The following is a 20,547-nucleotide window of genomic DNA, read 5'->3' on the forward strand; positions in this document are numbered from 1 at the left end:
CGAGAAGGGAGCAGATGAGCGAATCTATGCGGAAAACCAACGCACAATAGCAAAGGATGATGCCCTGGTGTCCTCATGCCCATCAGAAGTTGACCAGAATGATCTTGACACATCCAAGCTCTTGAGGGAAACGATATTATTGCACTGGGCCCGTGTTGTATGGATGGTGAATCAGTATTCGACCTCGTTGTTGTCGCTCCCAGCAGGCTCAAGGGTGTGACTACACGGGCAAAAAGGCCGGAGCGGCAACAATCTACAGGTACCCGACAGCGCATCGGCGCAGTTCTCTAGGTGGCTACGCAGAAGTCTAACTCACCAGGCGGCTATTAGTCGCACGTTGCCTGACCAGTAATAAGGCCTGATTTTCGAAGGCACAAGTCGAGCTGGTATCAAATATGAGTTTATAATGCCTTGGAACAGTCCAACCACAGATCACTGATGAAATTCGACACAGGTGACCGACTCCAATGACCGATTGGTTGCCAGCGAGGGTTTTTTACCTCATGGAGAGTATAGTAAGATGAACTAAGGGGTAATGCTTGCCGCGGGACGTGAAAGCAATATTCTTGAACCCCTCATGCCGTTTGCCGAAACCACTCTGTCAATACCCCTGATCTGAAATTGCTAAGATGGCTCAACTAAGTCTAACGATAGGAGGAAACGTCTTTGCCTTTGCATATGTGGGAGGATTCTATACCCTTTCGTTATTCGCGGCTGTCTTCTTTTGATCTGCTGGTGTGCAAGCAGGCCTGTGTAGTCTTACCCGGCGTTGCTCCATCGGCGTCGAGGTACGACGCGGGCAGGCGGCTCCGGGAAGGGCCGCACAACGGAGCTCATGACGGCCGTTGATACCAGGTGCAGTCAAGACGGAGACAACCCATGAGGTACCACCTGGTGGCAGTGAAAAGGGCCTGGATCTTTCGATCCGCGCGTCACCATAGGCAATCTGACGACAGACAGCAGTTTTCATGAGCCAAACGCTCGAAATACGTCCTTGGCGCATTCGTAAGATGTTTCCGAATGCAACCGGAGGGAGGGCTTGCATCACAGGAGCTCTGAAACCACGTCGCAGCCAAGTTCACCAGTGAGTTTCTGTCCAGGGAAGGGCCTGAGGGGCAGCTCGTGGCGAGAATAAAGCTGCAAAGGCCCATCAGCCCATCTGTTTCCTATCCAGATATGCTCGAGGCCATCCTGATGGCTGTGAGGACGATGGAAACACCCATCCCACCGCGGGCAGTGATAGGCAGTACCTTGGTAACACGAACTAACCGTAGTCAGGTATTTCATGTAAGTTGTACGGAATGCATTTGGTGGACGCTGGACTTGAATTTGATTGAAAACTCGCAATACGTTTGTAATTATCTATCATCCGAACAAGGTTGCCTGCGTTTCCGACCCAAGGTCGGCCTCCTGTGAGCATTATCCCTATCGTGACTGGAAACTAAACCGTTGAGCTAATTTGCTGGCAGTGAGTGCCGATGTGCTCAGGCATCAGGGACGAGGCGAAGAATCCATCAAATCCACCTGATGATGATTGCTTGCTGGGTTATTCGACTCCATAATGGGGGCGGTGATCGACCCTGGTTGTCGTTCTTGCATGCTGATGCGTTTCTTGATGTACGGAAGGGGAGAAGGGGCAGTGCTTTGTTTTCAATACAAGACTCCTAGCCCATCGTGGATATAGAGACAGTCATGCATGCGATGATTGTGGCGACCTCGAAGCGTGCCTGCTCAAGCCTATTCGTCCGATGCCTATTCAACCGTCATCAGAGAAACTTGGGACGATGTCGGATGACGTAAAAGCTTATTCTGCTTCTTTTCTCCTTCTGTTTTCGTTCTAAGTCTTGGTGATGGTGGGATGTGAGGTAGTTTCGCCGTCGGTGATGCCCCTCTTCTTCTATTCTGCGTAGCCTTCTCGCTTTTCCGTGAGCTGAAGTGCGAGGAGGGGAGCAGATGAAACTGTCTAGGTCAGAAGTGCGATTTGAAGTTTGCGGCTCTGCCTCTCGGCTTCTGACAGGGATCCTGTATCTATCGCCGAATAAGAGCAAAGCGCACGCACACGAGCGTTCCTGCACGACATGACATCTTTTCACGGTATAAACCGGGGGTTGCTCCATTCCGTGGTTGATCATCGGCATGCTTAAACCTGTCAAACCACTGTAATTCGAAATACAGTTGTTTCTGAACCAAAACGCAGAAGCCTCCCCAAACAGATCTTGGGTGTTTGATAGGCATCCATGATCAGGGTATATGGCCTCCCCTTCGTTCGAAAGGATTTGACGCAGAGATAAGATTCACCAGCTCGCTTGGCGATCAACTATAATATCGGACGACGATCTTCCCGTCGTTTTCACGTTTGGAGGCTCCCTAAGCGGCGCACCCAGGGCTGAAAAATGGTTTCACCACCGACAGGTGCCGCACGCAGCTCATATCAATTGAACAGGATCTGCTGCAAGCCTCATGTCATAACGTCAGTTTCTCTTCGCGCAGCGAGGTCTCACTTGCATCTTCTGAGGCGGCTTGGATTTGTTTGGCCATCTTCAGTACGATGGCCACCCTGTGTTATATTGATACATGATACAATACACGACGATGACCTGTGGCCTGGTAAGACTTGCCACAGCACTGTATTGTAAATTGTCGGATGCTATGTTGCTACCAAAAGTTATTGAACTCATTTTCTTGACATGGGTGGAATGGGAAGGGAAATACGTGGGAAAGCCCCACCACCTCCACCATTATACTTCGGCTGTTCGACGACCAACTACCGTGCAAAGGATCTGGCACGTGCCGTATTGCTTTTTGATAGTAGACGAGATGAACAACAGACGATACGTATCGATCTATGTCATCCTACCTTCGGCATCACCGATAGCGAGTGGACAGGCTTCTAGAAGACAGAACGTTGCAGTGGTCCACCATGAGCAGCAGGGCGGAATAAAGCGCAGCTCGTGGGTGTATGACTTACAAACCCCTTCGATGGCATGCCATCCTGGTATCCAGTCGCTGTCGGATGTCCTCAAATTCCGGACTGGGAGAAAGAGGACACGCCGCTCCGACAGACCGTTGTTTGTCTCGGTTGCCTTTGAAATAGGGTCTGACTATCCACGATTGTGTAAACTTCATTCTTTAATTGTAACAGTTGTCGTACTTGATGCGCTGGAACTTTCACGGTCGCCGCCGATCATCGAACCTGCGACATGCCAACCTGAATCTATGTACATTGATGAGGACGCATGAATAGCAGGCTTACGACAGGGCAGGGTGCCATCCCTACGATTGGTTAGAAGCAGTCTGGCAAACTCCCAAGCTCCATCGTGGTGTTTTGCATTGAATGGTTCGTTAGGTCACGTTGCTGATAGCATGTGCAGCCATGGAAGAGCCTGTCTACACCGAAATTTTACCTCTTCAGTCTGTCCGGTGATAGACAGTGAACGGCATACGTAGACTATGCCCACCTGGTCTTTTGGTCTGAAGTCGCTGTTAGATGCAGACGAAGACGAGGGTATAGCTCGGTTATAATGTGCGACGCCGCTGACAAGCTCGCCAACATATAACTAGCAGTATCGGGACTGGCTTCTGGATATGAGTCGCAAGGGTCATGGGATAGCCTCTGATGGCACGACCTGTTTGAGTTTACTTGTTACCTATGGGCCTAATGACTTGTTTGCCAGGTGGCTGGTGACCCTCCAGGGCAGGCGGGATCTGTGAGGACGAGGGAGTGAGTGAGATATGGTGCGGGAACCCGATCCATTCCATACGATCACCACTCACAAACCGATGGAGATGAACGCCGCAAACAACGAGGCGCGTTTCGTTCTATGCAGAAAATCCTCTCTCGGTTTGAAACTACCTTAATGGACCTCCCAATATCTAAGCCATGGTCAAAGTTACGTATGAGTGGCTGTGGCTCACGTGTCCCCGGTAAAGACTTTCTCACTGGCCAAGCAGGCTGTCTATAGAATCCGGGGGCATAATGATGGATATACACTGGGTATAGTTCTTGACTCACCGAAAATGCATACTTCACAGCGACAATAGAGGATGAATCGACGTGAGGACCGGACGGTTTCCATTGCTAGCGTCCAGAGTTCCAGCTCCGGATCGGGCGAAATGAATCTGAGATATGGGAGCTGCCTTAAACCTTCCAACGGTCTGCAATAATCTAATTAATTCGGATGCGTTTTTCGGGTCGACTATCCCAAGACATGGAAAACACGACAAGAAATGAGAAAGTCGATAATACCACCACATAGCATCCCACACGCTTTACTGCAGAAAGCCAAATATCTAAACTGTTCTTGGCATGGAGGTGGGGTCAAGTCAGGGCCGCCTGATACCAAGTTGAAATCGACCTGGTCCTTAGCAGGTTTCAGGGGTTTGGAGTGCCTACAGGATCAGGATTACGGCTTATGCAACCGAAGATGCGGCTCTGGACGGGGAACCCATAGTAGCACTGCTAAGCGTCCAAGGCGTCGTAGTGACATGGCGCAAACAATGGACCTAGTCAGACGGTTTTAGATGATCAAACCAAGCAAAATTCTTATCACCACTTCCTACCGCTCGGGAAACGTTTGCCGTGTGTGGAGAGGCTTGACGACACATTTTCGATTTGCGGCACAGGCGTACGTAACTATCTGCGCCAGGAGCGACAGGTAGGACGCTGTTATGGCATGGCAGCTGAGGATTTACGAGTCAAAAGAATGAGCCGAAGTAGCAGGCTGGTGGCGTTTGTGGGCATTGGACGAAGCATGCACAGATGCAGCAAAAGAACATTCGAAGATGCAGAATGCCCACCTGTGCATGGAAGCCCACCCAGCTCACTAGAAGTGAAGTGCGGTTCTCATCACGGCATCTCAGAAGAAGAAGAAGAAGAAGCGGCAGAACCGACGATACGGGGCCAGATGGATACAAACACGGAGCTTAGGGTAGAAACATGGGTGTAGAACAACATTGTTTCAATCTTCAGAGACCAAACCAAACGGGCGGACAGTTGCGAGCAATAGCACCAATAGCCAGCCTCGCTTATGATAAAAGAAAAAAGCACGGCCTTAAAACCTTTGAACAACCAGGACTGGAACAGCCAGAGAGGGGCGGATGGCGCTCTCATGGATAATTCCGTTCCCAGCACGCTGGAGCCGGCTGAGAATACCACTACTAGCTAGTTGATAGGTAGCAGCCGCAGTTACATTGCATTGAATCAGTATTAATATTCCTATTACTGGAATAGTCAAAGCTTCCTAGCCCCTGTCTGTTTCTAAATTTTCTTGGTTTTTTCCCTCTCGCAAAGTACCGAGGGCACTTCCAAGGTTGGCAGGTCTGGTTGCGATGGGTATGTTCAAGGGGCTAGGTGTGCAATGTGTGTGGATGACGGAGGTGTAAGGCGGGGCGCTTCCCCCGGAGTTTGACTCTTCTAAGCCTAGGCGCCGCAGCAGAGGCTCTCGAGCGCACCAAGGTCACTAAGGCCTGTTGCCGCAGAGCCGCTGTCTATGTACAGGTAGTGGGGTCGCAGCGGGCCAATGGGCACCCTGGCTTCTTGGACAACAAGCGCGTTGATCTGTAACACGTTGAAGCAACGTCCTTGACAGAAATATTCTCCGTTGTCAAACACCCTCACTTTTCCCATCTCTTCCTGCCCACTCCTCGAACCATTTCCGATACTGCCATGATACCCCTACTCCCCCCCCCCGCCTGCCACTTGCTGCCTGCCCGCCTGCCTGCCTGCCGAAACATCTTGCGATCCAGTCGTTGGCTTACAATGGGACGCCAGATCAGGAAACGTATCGTATCCAGGAGAGGAACAGAAAAAAATAATAAGAAACCGTATCCACTGGCAGTTGTTTCCAGTGCTACATATCTGCCTATACACACATCGTGACATACGCATGCGCATACCTGATCAGGGTCGCTTTGTGGATATTTGTGTATGCATGTTACTCGCCGTCCGTGATGCCAGGGGTCTTGTTTGCGATTACTCCTACACCCAAACCTGGTACCAGAGGTAGGCCCTGGGCTTGCGTACCCGTTTTCTTTCAAGTGGTTCTGTTTTCTGATCCTCGGGTTTGATCTGCATCTGGTGTGTGTAAACACCTCCTACATGGGGGTTCATCTTTCTTTCGTCATCCGGGTGTGCTAGTCAAGAGTTGGACGGACTGTGGCTTGCCCGTCTCGAACCTCTGTATCAACACGATGCGAGATGTATCAACGTGGCGATTCAGTTGATGATATCGAACATGCTTCTCTTGCTTCTATTTCTCCCGATCTCAAATGGCAAGGCCAGACTACTGCTAGCTCAAACGTTGCCGTTGAGCTGCAACTGACGCACGTTCTTCGGCCTAGACCTAAACTTGACATGGTCGTTGGGGAGGGTCTGAACGTTTAGCTTTGGGCCGAATGGATGGCAGCCAAATGCGGATCAAGCCAAGCTTATGCTGCTTCTGATCTTGTCACGCCTGGCCCATCAAAGCGCCAGGGTCGCTGGTAAGGCTTGTAACATGGCTGTATGTTGCGGTGTGTGTTGCGGGTGTCCACACCAAGAGTCTGATACTGGCCTATCCTGGTCCGCCTGGAAGTACGTACCGGCCCCCCTGTCCTGGTTGATACTCACTTATACTGAGGCTGTGAGATGCATAATCATTATAATGCCTCTCGATTCCCCGTCGAGTTTGAGCCTCTTGTTTTGATCTTCCCTCTACACCATCCTCGGTATACCTGTGCATCGATCACGACGACGTTGTTGCGCGCCTCCTTTCTTTTTTTTTCCTTCTTCGCAGCTAGCGACCACGCTCTTTTGTCCTGTCCAACTGGCTTGGCTGCTTACATTCTTTTGGGAAAAATACAATACCTACCTACCTACATTCGTCTATCGGTGTGCTCTGGCTCTTGAACGACCATACCATCGATTTTCCGTCTTGTATCTTTGGATAGTAGTGCCCGGTTTCAATCTCCAAAAGCGTGTTACGCGACAAGTTCTAGTTCGACTTCAGGGATAGCCTTGGGCGAAGAAGGGTTGGATACCAGCAACACAAAACGTCCCTCGACGACATATCGGTTTACCATAACATACAACTTTTATTCTCGAAACTCAACTACGATTCTCTCAGCAGCAAGCTCTGCTCCTTTTTTCACGACACTTTTTTCAACTTTCGATTCGTAGGCCGCACCGTCTCACCATTTACGATCACCAACACGACTGCTCGGCAAGATGTCACCCCCCATGCAGTTAACCGCCCATACCAATGTGGCCTATCACCCCACGAGCGATGCTCTTGACCGTCACGACTATGGTATTACCAAGAACCGCAAGCTCGCATCGACAGGAGGAGGCAGAGCATGGAGCGAGGAAGAGGTGAGCCAGACCATGCGGAAGGGGGATCATGAGCAAGATTTGCTAACCTGCTTTTTGCCTGAATAGGAGGTCTATCTCCTGCAGACTCGTCTTCAAAAAATGCCCTACAAGCACATTGCCGCTCATCTGAAGAAGACCGAGCTGGCCTGCCGCTTGCACTACCACCAGCTTAGCCATGGTAGCAACCGCCGCAAGCGCACTACCTCTATGTCCTCTACGTCCTCCGGACAATCCCCATCCTTCCGGCCTCCATGCCCACTCCGATCCGAGAGGATGTATCGCGATCCACTTCGCCTCCTGGGAGCTCTGGCAGTTACGGCCCTCATTCTCCCAGCCAGATCCAGCTGCCCAGCATCATGACCAACAGCACTGACACCTCGCCTCGGCTGCCGGCTATCCTTCCCAAGCCGGTCGCCATGAGCATGTCTCAACTCGGCTACCCCACGCCCACTTCCGAGACGAGTCGTACTCTGGCGCCGTCGCCGTTCCCCCAGCAGACACCCGCCAGCTACAACCCGGCTCTTCGCCTGGACTGCTCCATGCCCCAGCCTCCCACGCAGGTCGACCTGCCCAGACTGCACTCCATCTACGCCGCCCACCGCGGTTCTTTCTGGTGTGCCGTTGCTAACGACTACGGAACTGGAGCCAGCCCTGCTGTTTTGGAGCAGGCCTGGAAGTCGAGCATGGTCAATGTTCCGGCCCACACGCCGATCACACCCACCACTAGCCCCAACGACCGGGATATTGGCTACGGCAAGAACGACAAGACCCGGATCAGCGCCATCCTTGGCATTGACGCCAACCCCCGAAGCCCTGGAGAGCGCGAGATGGTCCGCCGGCTAGAAGAAGAGCGGAGTGTGGGTGTCGTGGTTGTTTGAGCTACTTGACCCTCATCAACCCAGTCCCGACATTCAAAGCACTCTGCACTTTTAATCAAAGATGCGACGGTTGTTTAGGGTCCTTTCGCTTTGAGAGGTCCAGCATTGACTCGATTGCTCAAACTCCCGTCGGCACTTTATCCGCATCTTTGACCGTTCGGCAGCCGGTGTGATTCCTGGCTGCTGTCTATCCGGCGCACGGCTTTACAGTCGGCGTCTCCGGCCGCTGCACTTATCCGGCTGCCGGAAAGTGGGCGTCGGCATATCAATGGCTCGCTTCGCTTCTTCAATACATCTTGATGCTTCTTGAGATGTTGTTATTTGCTTTTGGAATATATTGAATTTACATCGTTTCTCTTCGCTTCGCCTGACCCAACGGGGGGCATTTCATAGAGGCTCTGGAGCAAGAGTCTGGAGTAGTCAAAACACACTGGGCTGGTCGTTCAGACCAAATCAAACACGGCTACTGGCTTGGTGGATTCTTCTTTCAATTCCTTTCAAGGATCTTGTTGCCTTGGCTCTGGCGCGCTATTTCCCTTGGTCCATATGACACACGATAGAGTAAACATTAGTCTTATATGGGTTTGAGTGGTGGATGACTGGGAAAGAGAAGGGAGAGGGCCGAGGAAATCAGCATATGTATGATAGCAACAAGAATAAAACCCCCCAGAGAGCTGCAACAGCTCGCTCCTGAGGGATTGGTTTAGACAAACTTCCCATTGCTTCTTGGTTTGCTTGACCGACTCCTATGCTCGTTGACCATTTGACTTGGTCCTGTTCGGCGGATTGGCCTGCACAATCTACGATGTGATATGCAACGCTTCCATGAAAGACATTGGTTGATTGGCCCGTCATCATGGTGGTGAGGCCCTGTCCCCCTTTGGTGGGGGTTTCATCAGAAAACCGTTTTATTTCAAACAGCTTGATCCATCTAGCGGCACTGAAGTGGCGTGATAGTATGACCAAGAATCCCCAAACGACACAGCCTTGAACGTGGATGCTAGTACGTCAGTCGAATCGTTCTTGTTCCACTGTATTTGATTTGAAGAACACATCTTTCTTCCCCGGGGCTGCCAGGACTTCCAGCGTGCCCTTAAAACCACCTAGGCTACTCCCTGGCGGGAACGGGAGAGTGTCCCCCTGCTGCCTGTGCGCGGCATAGGGGTTGAGGGCCGACATCGTTTCCACTCCGGCTGCGTTTGAACGCTGGGAACTTTTCTTACAAACACCACCTACAATACAGCCACACACAGTTTCATGGTCTAGTCAACCCTGGGCGGGGAAACGTAGCTGGGTTGAGCTGTTGGCTATTATCTCCTGACAGAGAGGTTTTCTCTGTCTGGGAGCTGGCTGGTGTTCGTAATTGGGGCAACACTGTGATTCGCCCTTACCGCCGAATGCGCCAGATGTTGTTATACTGAGGAACCAAGTCAATTCTTCTGAACATTGATTGGATCGAACCAGAACTTGAGACGACAGTATTGCATGTGCTGGTGTCTCGGAAGTGCGGTTCAACAGGATTAGGCCTCTTGCCGAGTGGACTCGAGCGTTCGTCCCCAACGACCACCCCTCTTACCCCCCCTTTTCGCCACTTATGCCATGGCCCCATGACCAAACGAGCTGCCCATCGCTCGCTCCACCACACTCTCCGTCCCTCTCTGTGAATTCACGCACCAAAGTCGGTGCTCGTCAAAACGGCCTCCCAATCGTCCAGCAACTCCAGCGTCTGCCGGCACTTGGCCTTGACGTCGGCGTGCACATCGGTGCCGACGGGGAAGCGAAACGGTACCTCGCGGCCGGCGGCCACGCCCTCGTGCCGCACCAGGTCGATCATGAGGTCGACCAGCTTGTCCGGGTCGCCGTGCTGCTGCTGGTCCTCGGCGGCCAGGTGGGCCATCAGCGCCATCGCGATCGGGGCGTAGTCGTCGGAGGCCGCGTCTGCGGCCTTCATGTTGCCCAGGGTCAGCAGCTTGGTGCGGAAGCGGCCGGGCTCGATGAGCAGCGTCTTGATGCCCAGGGGCTCCACCTCGCCCTTGAGGGCTTCGACGAGGCCTAGTGGGGGAGGTCAGCTTTTGGTCGTCGGAGGGATAGTCTTGGGCGGGAAAAGGAGAGCCCAGAAGCCCAAAGAGCCCTCCCGGAATTGTAGCGCGGCTTGGACTCACCCTCCAGCGCAAACTTCGAGCCGGCGTACGCCCCGACCCCCGCGTCGCCTATCCAGCCCGACCGCGAGCCGATGAAGACCAGGGTGCCGTCGCGGCGCGCGCGCAGGTGCGGCAGCATCGCCCGCGTGACTTTGATGGTGCCGAAGACGTTGGTCTCGAACTGGGCGCTGAAATCCTCGATCCTGCGCGTAGTATGCACCGTCAGCCCATGATCCTCTCTCCCCCCTACAGCTTCCCTAAAATATCTAAGACTCACTCCAAGTCCTCCCACGTGCCGATGGCGAGGTAGGCGGCATTATTGACAAGGACGTCGACGCGGCCGTATATCTGAATGGCGGCGTCGACGGTTTGGCGTACGGCTTGCTGGTCGGCCGTCACGTCGAGCGACAGCACTGCGGCGCCCGCCTGCTCCAGCTCCGCCAGGGTTTCGACCCGGCGTGCCGTCGCGATGACGCGGTCACCTCGTGCGAGCACGCGGTGAGCGAGGCGCGCCCCGAGGCCCGAGGAACAGCCCGTGATGAGCCAGACGCGGGAGGAGTCGGTCATTGTTGCTTCTTTGGTGGAAGGCGGTGGTTTTCACGTCAAGAGGAAAACTGGAGCAGAAATTACAGCGAGGAGTCCAAGGTCGTCTGGATGTGAGAGCTGCTATGTTAGACGAGTTACTCCCCAAGTGGCATATCTTATAGTCGTGCGTCCATCAAGGCCCGGCCGTAGTGTCCAAGCAGCCTCAGCCATGTCAACCATCGTTGCCGGATGAGTCATTCGGTCATCACTCAGCAATGGTTTGATGTGACTTCCTTGGCTTCTTGAGCCTGCGTGTCGGCGATGGGATGCGCACCGATGCTCGCACGCAATGCAGGTGTCGGCGATTCAGTGGGAACGGGGTCTGCCCCAGCGACAGACTTTTCAAGTCAAATACCACACTCGAGGGGCCGCTCGCCGCTGAAGACACCATTCTCGAACCGGCCATTGGGCCGTTGGCCTGCGGGGGGGACACGGGCTTACCGGCTCGAAGACGGACTTGAGCCAAGACCGGGTGCCACGCCTGCGGGTCGTGCCGGGCCTATCGGCCTTAAGACGCTAGGGAACCAATCCTACGTCCGCAAGAACACCCCAAGTGGCGGCACAACGCAGGGTGCTTACTCAGGGCCCGTGCTGCACGCATATTAACTGTCGCCTTTGCCCTCCACCAAGGTAGATAAGGTCCTGTCCGGAGGACGACCGAAGCGGCAGATGCCAGCTCATGAAGAGTCAAAGGCCGAAACCTAGGCCATCGAGCTTGCCTTCTATGCAGCCAGTTACAGCAAATTTCAAGCACATACGATTAGATAGATTGGAAAACGCTGAATTAGTACTAACCGTGCGCACCGCCGTACGCATTACACGAGCTGCCCCCCCAAAACCACGTAATATACTAGAACTTATAGAAAGCAAAACGTATCCTGGCCAGCTTCGACCATTTTATACTAAGTTCCTCGTCCCAAGCTGCAGTACTTGTGAATCGATGTATTCTCTGCCCTCTCCTGAAGTCACGACCGGCACTTGATGGGCTAAGCATAATATCGGTATAATTCAGCGTGAGGAGCACATGTCAGCAATAGACCCATAGATAATGAGGCTCTTGAGCTGCCTAGAACAGAGACCCCATGATTCTCTCCGGCCATGTACGAACAGCATCGTAGATCATTAAAAGGAACACGAGTTACACATTTGTCACCGGGAGGGAAACACTCACCGCTCGGTTAGCGGTGAGTTTGCAGTCTTAACTCTCCTCATTACACATTGAGACATAGGTATGACATCATACTGAACTCGAGTCTCACTCACAGCCTAACCCAGAAGAGAAAACAGTGCAGAGGGGATCGATTACTCGAACGAGTCGCAGTAATGCTTTAATAATCTCTCAGTTGCTTCTACCTGGCCATGCTACCACTCTGGCCTACGCGCTGACAGTCTTTGACTGACCAGCAATATGACGAGACTTATAGCTATTTTATGCCCTTTTTGCAGCTTAAGTCATTCTGATCGTAAACTCAACCCAGTAATATATTTCAGAGGTTGCACACCAAATATTTTGTGCAATCACGCCTTAGCAACTAGAAAGAATGTCTTTTGAATCTTAATTTTGTCTATTTAGGACTAATCTGCAATACTAGCCATGATGAGTCTGGCTCAAAAATCGTGACTGTTGGCATACTAAAGTGTTCTACGGGGGAGGGAAGAGAACTCAACATCATTGCACGATATAGCAAGGCTGATGGAGAAAATGTCATGATGCCTGGCGATGTCCCTTTCTGTAAGGAAAAAGGGCTTGGTTGGTTGCCTTCCATCAGCTAATTGCGCAACCAAAGAGAGACTCCACGTGGCATGTCATGCAATGGACTTTCGCCAATCGTAACGTTACCACTTCTATGGAATACCGGGATACGCCAATGCCAAGCTCAGCACCGCGCGTTTGTGGGATCGTGACCCCTGCTGCATCCCATCAGGAGCCAGGCCGGCGAGCTCCCGGCAACGACCGTTGCCTGCCTGGGGAAATGGCTGACATGACCAATTATGGAAAACACGTCCCGTAGCGGTAATCGCAATCCGGGCCTACTCAACGGTCCTCTCGGACCTATTCCTACATCAGTCACTCTCGTCTATTCCTGGATGAGGCTCACGTGAGCTTGCAGCATTTTACGGGTCGGGTCAACCGCCAATCAGCAGTTACATACGAAGACTGCATGGAGAATCACCTCCAGTCCCATCATGGTGGGGGAACCCCTTTCCGCAAAAGGCCATGCCCATTTCTGGGCGCAATCATGTGGTTCGAATCTGCGGGCGACGTTTTTGGACCCCTTCGTATAATTCTCTCATCCATGTAGGTGAGCAGTGGAAGAAATCCTTCTAAGCCTTCAGTCTTAGGATGCTCCGTCGGTCTGTACAGGCGGCGGGGCGCATAAGACTGAAGGATCGAGGGGGCTCAGTTGCCTGTATATAAGGAGGTTCGAACGCACGACGGAGTTGAGAAAGAGTAATGATACAACTTGTCAACCAGTAAAGACTAGACTTCCTCATCCGCAATAACAGCATTATCAAGACTTCAATGAAATGTCGCCCTCAGTCAAGATCATGTCGCTTGCGACCCTGATGCTCGCCCTCTCTTCAACTGATGCACTGTCACTTAAGCGAACTTATGCCGGCTCCAACTTCTTTGATGGATTCAAATTCATGACAGTCAGTATACACTAGCTAGTTGATCCTCTCCCAGCGGTCCCGTCTAGTTCTTTATATCTTCGCGCAAGTCGTGAGCTAACAACACTCTCCTCCCAAGGATGATGACCCTACCGAAGGCTTCGTAGAATATCTTCCGCGCAACGAGGCCGAGTCTCGGGGGCTGGCCACGGTCGACGGCAACCAGGTTCGCATCAAGGCCGATTCCACGACGACCTACTCCACCAACGACAAAGGTCGCGCCAGTATCAGACTGGAGGCATTCGACACGTTCGAAAACGGGTTGTTGATCGCAGACATCGCGCACATGCCCGGATCCGCTTGTGGCATATGGCCGGCATTGTAAGCTCTCCTATCCACTTGGAAGACCGGCGAAGGTGATAGCTAACAACCTCGCTCGACAGCTGGACCTTTAACTTTGACGAAGACCCATACGGGGAGATTGACATTCTTGAGGGTGCGATGTTCCAAGACGGGAATGCCGTGAGCTTGTGGACGTCGGAAGAGTGCCAGTTCACCAACATTGGGTCGAAGGAGGAGAGAAATAACTGTAACATGAACGTTCCAGACGGGTATGTGCTCTTTTCTTCTTCTTTTCTTCCAGATTTCCCCCTTTAAATATACGTTCGTCCTGGAAAAGCCCAAACAGAGCGGATGGCCGGTTCTCGAAGGGAAGCTAACAAATTCAACCCTCTATCCAGCCGCGGCTGCGGATCCATGGGCCCCAGCAACTCGTACGGGACGCCCTTCAACGACGTCGGCGGCGGCGTGTACGCCATGTACCTCCAGAGCCAGCGGCTGCGCGTCTGGTTCTTCGCCAACGCCGCCGTGCCCGCGGACGCGCGGTCGGACAGCCCGAACCCGGACGCCTGGGGCGCGCCGATCTCAGACTTCCAGACCCGGAACGGCGGCTGCGACGTCGCCCAGACCTTCCACACGCAGTCCGTCATCATCAACACCGACTTCTGCGGCAGCGGCGTCGACCAGGACTGGTGGGACAACAGCGCCGACTGCGTCGGCGTGGCGCCGACCTGCAAGGACTACGTGGCACAGAACCCGGCGGCGTTCACGGAGGCATACTGGCTGATCAACTCCATCAAGCTGTTCCAGTGAGCTGCTTGATGAGAGGGTGGGGTGGGGAGGGGGGAGGTTGAGACGACCCGGAAGAGAGACAGGGGTAGATTGAGTGGCTATGTTCGGAAATATTAGCAGAATGCTTCCTTGTTTGTGAGAAGGGCTTTCCTATAGAATTTATTGCATATAACGCTATGTACGATCGCACATCCTGATCTACGGCTTAACACATTCATTATAAACTGGTATTCCGCGCGGACAAGACTAACCCAAATGAGGCCGACGACGTTTTTAGCGCAGAGTGCAGAGTGACTGTGCATCTGTGGTATTGATGAGAAGCTACGTTTGGCATACTGTACTGTACTTATACATGGGTTTTGGATAACTCATGCGATTAGTGAATAGACTACTGGTTTTATTAATAGCTGAATAGGCATGTGCACCCCTGAGCCCCTTATATGACCCCCACGTGTTCGACTATATTAGCGCAGGAATTGGTGGCTATGAAATTAAATGCCGTAGGCGAGAGACGGCGGCTTGAAAACGGAGTCGATTCCTAGTCCGGGCTGTGGCTGTGCGCATCGAGCGGTATTTGAAGCCGAACTGCCGTTTCTCTGTGTGACCTATCACAGATTCTATAGTCCCACCCGACACTCCGGCGGCCCCGGCGTCAGTCTTTGCCCCCTGATCTACGCGCCTTGTCCTAGTTGGAGCTGTCTGGCTGTTGTGTGTTGTTACCCCTGCACCTGCCTGCCCTGCGAATGTTTTTAAATAATGATTTCAGGAATAGAAAGTGGAAATAGAAGCAAGGAGAAGTTGATTGAAGCATTTTCTTCAAAAAAGCAAGTACATAGAATTTGTGATATGAGGTCAAATATATCACTAAATATTGAATACGGTGAAATCGTGCACAATACAGCTTTCAGCCTTTCTCCCCTTGTTTGTTCTTCTCTCTATAAATTAATATTCTAACTCTATACTCGGTTGCGTAGTGTTATTACGCTCCCATCTGTCTCTCTCCTATACTAGTTTTTATATTGCTTATTTCGCTGCTGTATATCTCGGATAGTCCGTGTACCCGACGGCAGGGTCATCGAAGGGGCCATAGAAACGAGATCGATCGTATTTCGCCAAGGGGTATCCGTTACGGAGCCTCTCCGGCAAATCGGGATTGCTGATGAAGTAGCGGCCGAAGAGGATGCCGTCGCACTGGCCTCCCTCCGTCATGCCCCAGCAGTTGGTGTCGTTGAAGCCGCCGGCGACGAAGAACGGCGTCTCGACGAAGATATCGCGGAACATGGACAGGTCCACCGTCCGCATGCCCCAAGACTCGAGGAAGCGCTCCTTCTCGCCGGTCGAGAAGATCTGCTCGTAGCGGGGCTCGATGAAGCTGACGTAGGACAGGCCTGGCAGCATGCGCTTCAGCTCGCGGCAGAGGTGACCGAAGACCTCGAGCCGCTGCTCGCCGCGCGCCTGGTTGAACAGGCCGAACGGCGTCAGCCGGATCGCGACGTTCTCCTCGCCCACGGCCCCCGCGAGGGCGCGCATCAGCTCCAGCGCGAACGTGCAGCGCTTCTCGGGCGAGCCGCCGTACGCGTCAGTGCGCCGGTTGCTGTTGGAGCTAGGGAATTGCTCGGTGAGGTAGCCGTTGCCGCCGTGCAGCTCAACGCCGTCGAAGCCGGCCGCCATGGCCCGCCTGGCGGCGTCGACGTGGTCCTGGATCGTCTGCTGGATCTTCTCCACCGTCATCTCCACGGGCGGATGGTCCGCGTACCGGACCTGCTCGCTGGTGTGCGGGGGCGGGTAGGCGAACTTCTCCTCCGGGTCGTCCCAGGGCACGGCCGAGGGCGCCTGGATTGGCGTGCCCGTCATCTGCGGGATGTTGGCGCGGCCTGAGTGCCACAGCTGCGCATAGATGTAGCCCCCTTTGGCGTGGACGGCGTCAACAATGGCTTTCCAGCCCTCGGCCTGCTCGGGGAGGGAAATCCCAGGCACACCGGGCATGCCATTGCCCTATGATAGACCTCGCGGTTAGTGCATGCCTACTTCGTATACAGTTTGTGGACACTAGTTTGTGTTTCCACCACACAAATAAGGGAGACAAACCTCAAGTGAGGGCGGGAGTCCTTCCGTCACAAGCAGACCACCATCAGAGGTCCGCTGCGTATAGTACTCCTTCATAAGATCGTTGGGAACCCATAATCTATTAGGATTATCGGGGGTCGAATCCTTATTCACCGGAATGCCCCGGTTCCGTGTCAACGGGGCGAGGATGACACGATGCTTCAGCGTGATCTTCCCATTCGCGATTTTAATGGGCTCAAAAAGCTTAGAGTTGGTGCGCGGATCGGCGAGAGAACCCATGATGACAATGGCTTAAAAAGTACCAGTGACTGATCTTGAGTAGGTGATGTATGTATGTATGTGGAAAGATGAGTGGTGGTACGAGATGTGATCAGAATACTCCCCGTTTATTATAGATTTAGCTCCGATAGACGCAACGGCAGCTGCCTCGGCTTAGCCGGCCACGATATCCCTCTCAGAGATCTTATCTTGCCCCCCTCCATCCCACATGGTGAAGAGTCTTTACCGCATAAAATAGGGTCGTACTGATTGTACATATGTTGCCAAGGTCGGTAGATACTTTGGGCGGCCCCTAAAAGCGGGCTTGCCAGTAGATCGTTGGTCCTTAGCCCTGAGTGTGGACCCTCACGACCCATCCAAAGCGCATATCGGCGGACAGCTCGGAGCTCGCTGATGGCCTCAACCTGATGACAAGTAAGTACTGAGTTAGCACGAGGAGGGGGTACAGTAAGCTGCCGTTCGCGCATAAACTGCTAAACTAGATTGGCTGATTGGTTTGTTTCCGGCTCCCTGGGACTGAAGGCGGTGCTATATATCCCCACAATATTGAGCTTTAGTAATCATTACTATAGAGGATACTGACTAGATCGGTATCTGAATCGTTTGCCGCAGAGCTAGTGGCTATACCCACAAGACGAGAACATATCGGAAGCCTCCACAGAACCGATCTGACGTGACCGTATATAGTCCATGTGGGCGCTGAGGCTTGCAAGTTGCGGATTTGATGACTCTGGGCTACCCTAGAAGTCAAACTACAAGAATGTCCGCTCTAGGCCTGACAGCGCGGCGGAGCTCGCCGAGGATGTCTCGTGTCATAGCTCCAGTTCCTACTCCGACTTCCAGAATGCGAAGCTCGGACTTCTCATGTGATGTCAGCTGCAAGAAGGCTCGAAATATTGAGTCGCATACATCGTCAGATACTGAAGCAGTGTAAGGTCATCAGCTCAATACTGCGTTGTGCAGTGGAGCTTCGGGGACATTATAGTCCCTGAAACAGAAGATACCATGAGGATCTGGTCCTTATTGCCACTTCTGGTTTCGATAGGGCATATGAGAGTCGAATACTCCTCGAATATGTTGTTCATGACAGGTGAGTAATACGTGTGCTTTGCTAATTTGACAGAAAGCATAGCGCCCGAGTGAGAGGTTCCATTGCGCAGTCTGGCTGCCAGATGGCCTTGATAATATGCTATCTTGCAGGCAGAGTAACGTGTTAGCATACCAGCTGCATACCTATTTGCCCACGCTAGGTCAGTAGAGAATGAATCGCCAGTGAAATATCATTTAACTCACGCAGCAGAAATTTTGTTCGAGCCAAGGAGCCCAATTCTCCCTAGGTCAAACACGAGATCCCTGACGTCCAAAATATTCGAGGTTGGTTGACGGAACAAGGGAATTGGAGAGGCCATTCCTGTAGGGCTGATATTAGCAGGTTATGACATAATCGGGTCCATAATTGCATGTGACGTAGCTTGTGGACTTGGACGCAAATCTGCAAAACCTCAAGCCATCATTTCCCACCACGACGACACCCAGAATGGATCCATTAGCCGTCCTACCCCCCGAGGTAGTCGTCCGAATCGTACACTTTCTTGACCTTCAAGGCACCGGTCGCTTGACCCAGACCTCGCGGGCATGGCACCAATTCATCCAACACGCCCACCGGGAGGTCATCTACGCCTCCCCAACTAAAGTGGACCGGCCCGATGGCTGCCGAGATTTGGCCTTCCTCGAGCACAAACGCTCCTTGACCGAGTACTTCAAGGGCGTCAACTCCTGGAGAGAGCTCTGCAAGCGCCAGGCCAAGGTGCGGCGGAACTGGCACTCGGACCGGCCTGCCATCCGGGGCCGCACCTACAAAATCGGCGGCGACCCTGTCTGGCGGTTTCGCATGGACTTCAAGCGGCGCTTCATCGTCTCGACCTCGGAGGGCGGCGGCCTCTACGTCACCGACATGGACAACGGGGCGCTTCTCTGGCAGCTGCCCCGAAGGGACGTCCGCCCGTTCGCCCACCTGGAATACGACATGGAAAGGGGGTCGCGGCCTGGGACCGCTTCGGCAACTCCATCGAGGTCTGGCGAGCCAATGACGACGAGGAGGGGGGTCGTGGCGCCTTCTCCCGCGTCGCCGTGTTGCACCACGAGTGCGAGACGAGGGGGTACCAGCTGTCGTACGACACGCTGTGCGTCGTCTCGTCCGACGGTGAAGGGTTCGTATACGACCTGAACCCGGGCGGCGGCGACGGCAAGCTGTCGCCGCGGCTGCGGACGCACATCGACATCGAGCGCGGCGCCATCGGCCACCTCGACCAGGGCGAGGGCGCCGTCGTGTACTCGATGGCCCGCAAGGGCTACCACTTCCACGACAAGGCGACGGGGGCGCCGCTCGGCCGCGTGCAGCCGGCCGCGTGCAGCAACGTTTTCCACATCAAGCAGCCGCTCTACAACGACGACGAGGACGACGCCGAGAGCTTCGTGCTGGAGAGCGTGGCGGTGCTGGAGAGCCAGGGGCGCGGGTCCAACCGCGTCATACCGCTGCCCGGCGGCGGCAGCCACTGCGTCCCCCTGCGGGCCGAGAAGGGCCGGCACCCCAACCATAGCCAGCTGCACGTCGTGGAAGTCCCGCTCGAGCAGGATGAGTGGGGCGCCGGCATGCTCTCGGGAAGCTTCATGGTCAGCGTCTCGAGGGCGGGCCGCATCTTCCTGTGCTCGGATTGGCCAGCGTTGCTCGCGGATCCAGAGGCTGCGAAGGCCTCGGGCTGCACTGCCATCATTGAGACCGTTTCGGAGGGCGACAGCGACAGATTTGACATGGGCGGGTGGCTTTCCATCAGGGATGGCCGGATCCTGTTCGAGGTCGACGGCCGCATCTACATCTTGACGGTGCCGACAGAGCCCGGGGCCCATTTGCCCTCTTTTCTATCAGAATCGTCAAGCGGGTTTGCTGTTGCCTCGAGTCCCGGGCTGGGTCTGAGCAGGCCCGTTTCGTTCATGGCCGTCTGGGATGACTGTATCTCTTTTACGTACTGCACGATCGGCTGGGCCGTCGAATTAGACCGTCTGATTCCCATGCCTGTGAAAGCCGTCAGGGTCCTCAGCTGGGCGCCGTGCGCGGATGGCCAGAAGGACATCCTGTCCGACTATGAAGAAGAAAGCGCTAGTAGGGAAGAATAGCACTTCTGCAATTTCCTCATGACTGATAGGTTGATCTTTTTGATTACTATCTGAGGTCGGATCCCAATTGGGTTGTCACCCATCATCATAAGGGGGGGACCATTGAATACTCCTAACCAATGAACAACCATCCAAGGGATACCGCCAAGTAACCGGAAATGCCGGTCATAATGAATTCATGAGAATCATCAAAAGTAAAGAAAACTGCATGCTTCCATGTTGTGTAAACCTATAGTCTGAATCATCTAACCTCAAGTTGAGGTATTGGAAAGAGGGATGTCGAGGGATGTCAAGGAATCTGCGCAAACTGCTAAAAATTGATCAGGGATAA

At 53.5% G+C, this 20,547-nt stretch overlaps 5 protein-coding genes across 5 annotated transcripts; 3 read left to right on the top strand and 2 right to left on the bottom strand.

Moving 5' to 3' along the window:
- Positions 1 to 7,204: 7,204 nt before the first annotated feature.
- PG994_009043 (uncharacterized protein) lies at positions 7,205 to 8,226 on the top strand (the record flags this gene model as incomplete). The annotated part of the gene is made up of 3 exons (XM_066860452.1): positions 7,205 to 7,348; positions 7,415 to 7,526; positions 7,619 to 8,226. The coding sequence occupies 3 exons, from the start codon at positions 7,205 to 7,207 to the stop codon at positions 8,224 to 8,226; spliced, it is 864 nt and encodes a 287-aa protein (XP_066714041.1).
- Positions 8,227 to 9,892: 1,666 nt separating this feature from the next.
- PG994_009044 (NAD(P)-binding protein) lies at positions 9,893 to 10,934 on the bottom strand (the record flags this gene model as incomplete). The annotated part of the gene is made up of 3 exons (XM_066860453.1): positions 9,893 to 10,278; positions 10,389 to 10,570; positions 10,645 to 10,934. 3 exons carry the CDS (start codon positions 10,932 to 10,934, stop codon positions 9,893 to 9,895), a joined length of 858 nt encoding a protein of 285 aa, XP_066714042.1.
- Positions 10,935 to 13,481: 2,547 nt separating this feature from the next.
- PG994_009045 (uncharacterized protein) lies at positions 13,482 to 14,717 on the top strand (the record flags this gene model as incomplete). Its single annotated transcript, XM_066860454.1, has 4 exons — positions 13,482 to 13,607; positions 13,705 to 13,946; positions 14,009 to 14,176; positions 14,306 to 14,717. 4 exons carry the CDS (start codon positions 13,482 to 13,484, stop codon positions 14,715 to 14,717), a joined length of 948 nt encoding a protein of 315 aa, XP_066714043.1.
- Positions 14,718 to 15,719: 1,002 nt separating this feature from the next.
- On the bottom strand, positions 15,720 to 17,042 carry PG994_009046 (uncharacterized protein; the record flags this gene model as incomplete). The annotated part of the gene is made up of 2 exons (XM_066860455.1): positions 15,720 to 16,691; positions 16,785 to 17,042. 2 exons carry the CDS (start codon positions 17,040 to 17,042, stop codon positions 15,720 to 15,722), a joined length of 1,230 nt encoding a protein of 409 aa, XP_066714044.1.
- Positions 17,043 to 18,579: 1,537 nt separating this feature from the next.
- PG994_009047 (uncharacterized protein) lies at positions 18,580 to 20,216 on the top strand (the record flags this gene model as incomplete). The annotated part of the gene is made up of 2 exons (XM_066860456.1): positions 18,580 to 19,038; positions 19,077 to 20,216. 2 exons carry the CDS (start codon positions 18,580 to 18,582, stop codon positions 20,214 to 20,216), a joined length of 1,599 nt encoding a protein of 532 aa, XP_066714045.1.
- Positions 20,217 to 20,547: the final 331 nt, after the last annotated feature.

The sequence above is a fragment of the Apiospora phragmitis genome, assembly GCF_038363925.1.
Source record: "Apiospora phragmitis strain CBS 135458 chromosome Unknown utg000008l:1.0-3514335.0:1.0-3519231.0, whole genome shotgun sequence".
Classification (NCBI taxonomy): Eukaryota; Fungi; Ascomycota; class Sordariomycetes; order Amphisphaeriales; family Apiosporaceae; genus Apiospora; species Apiospora phragmitis.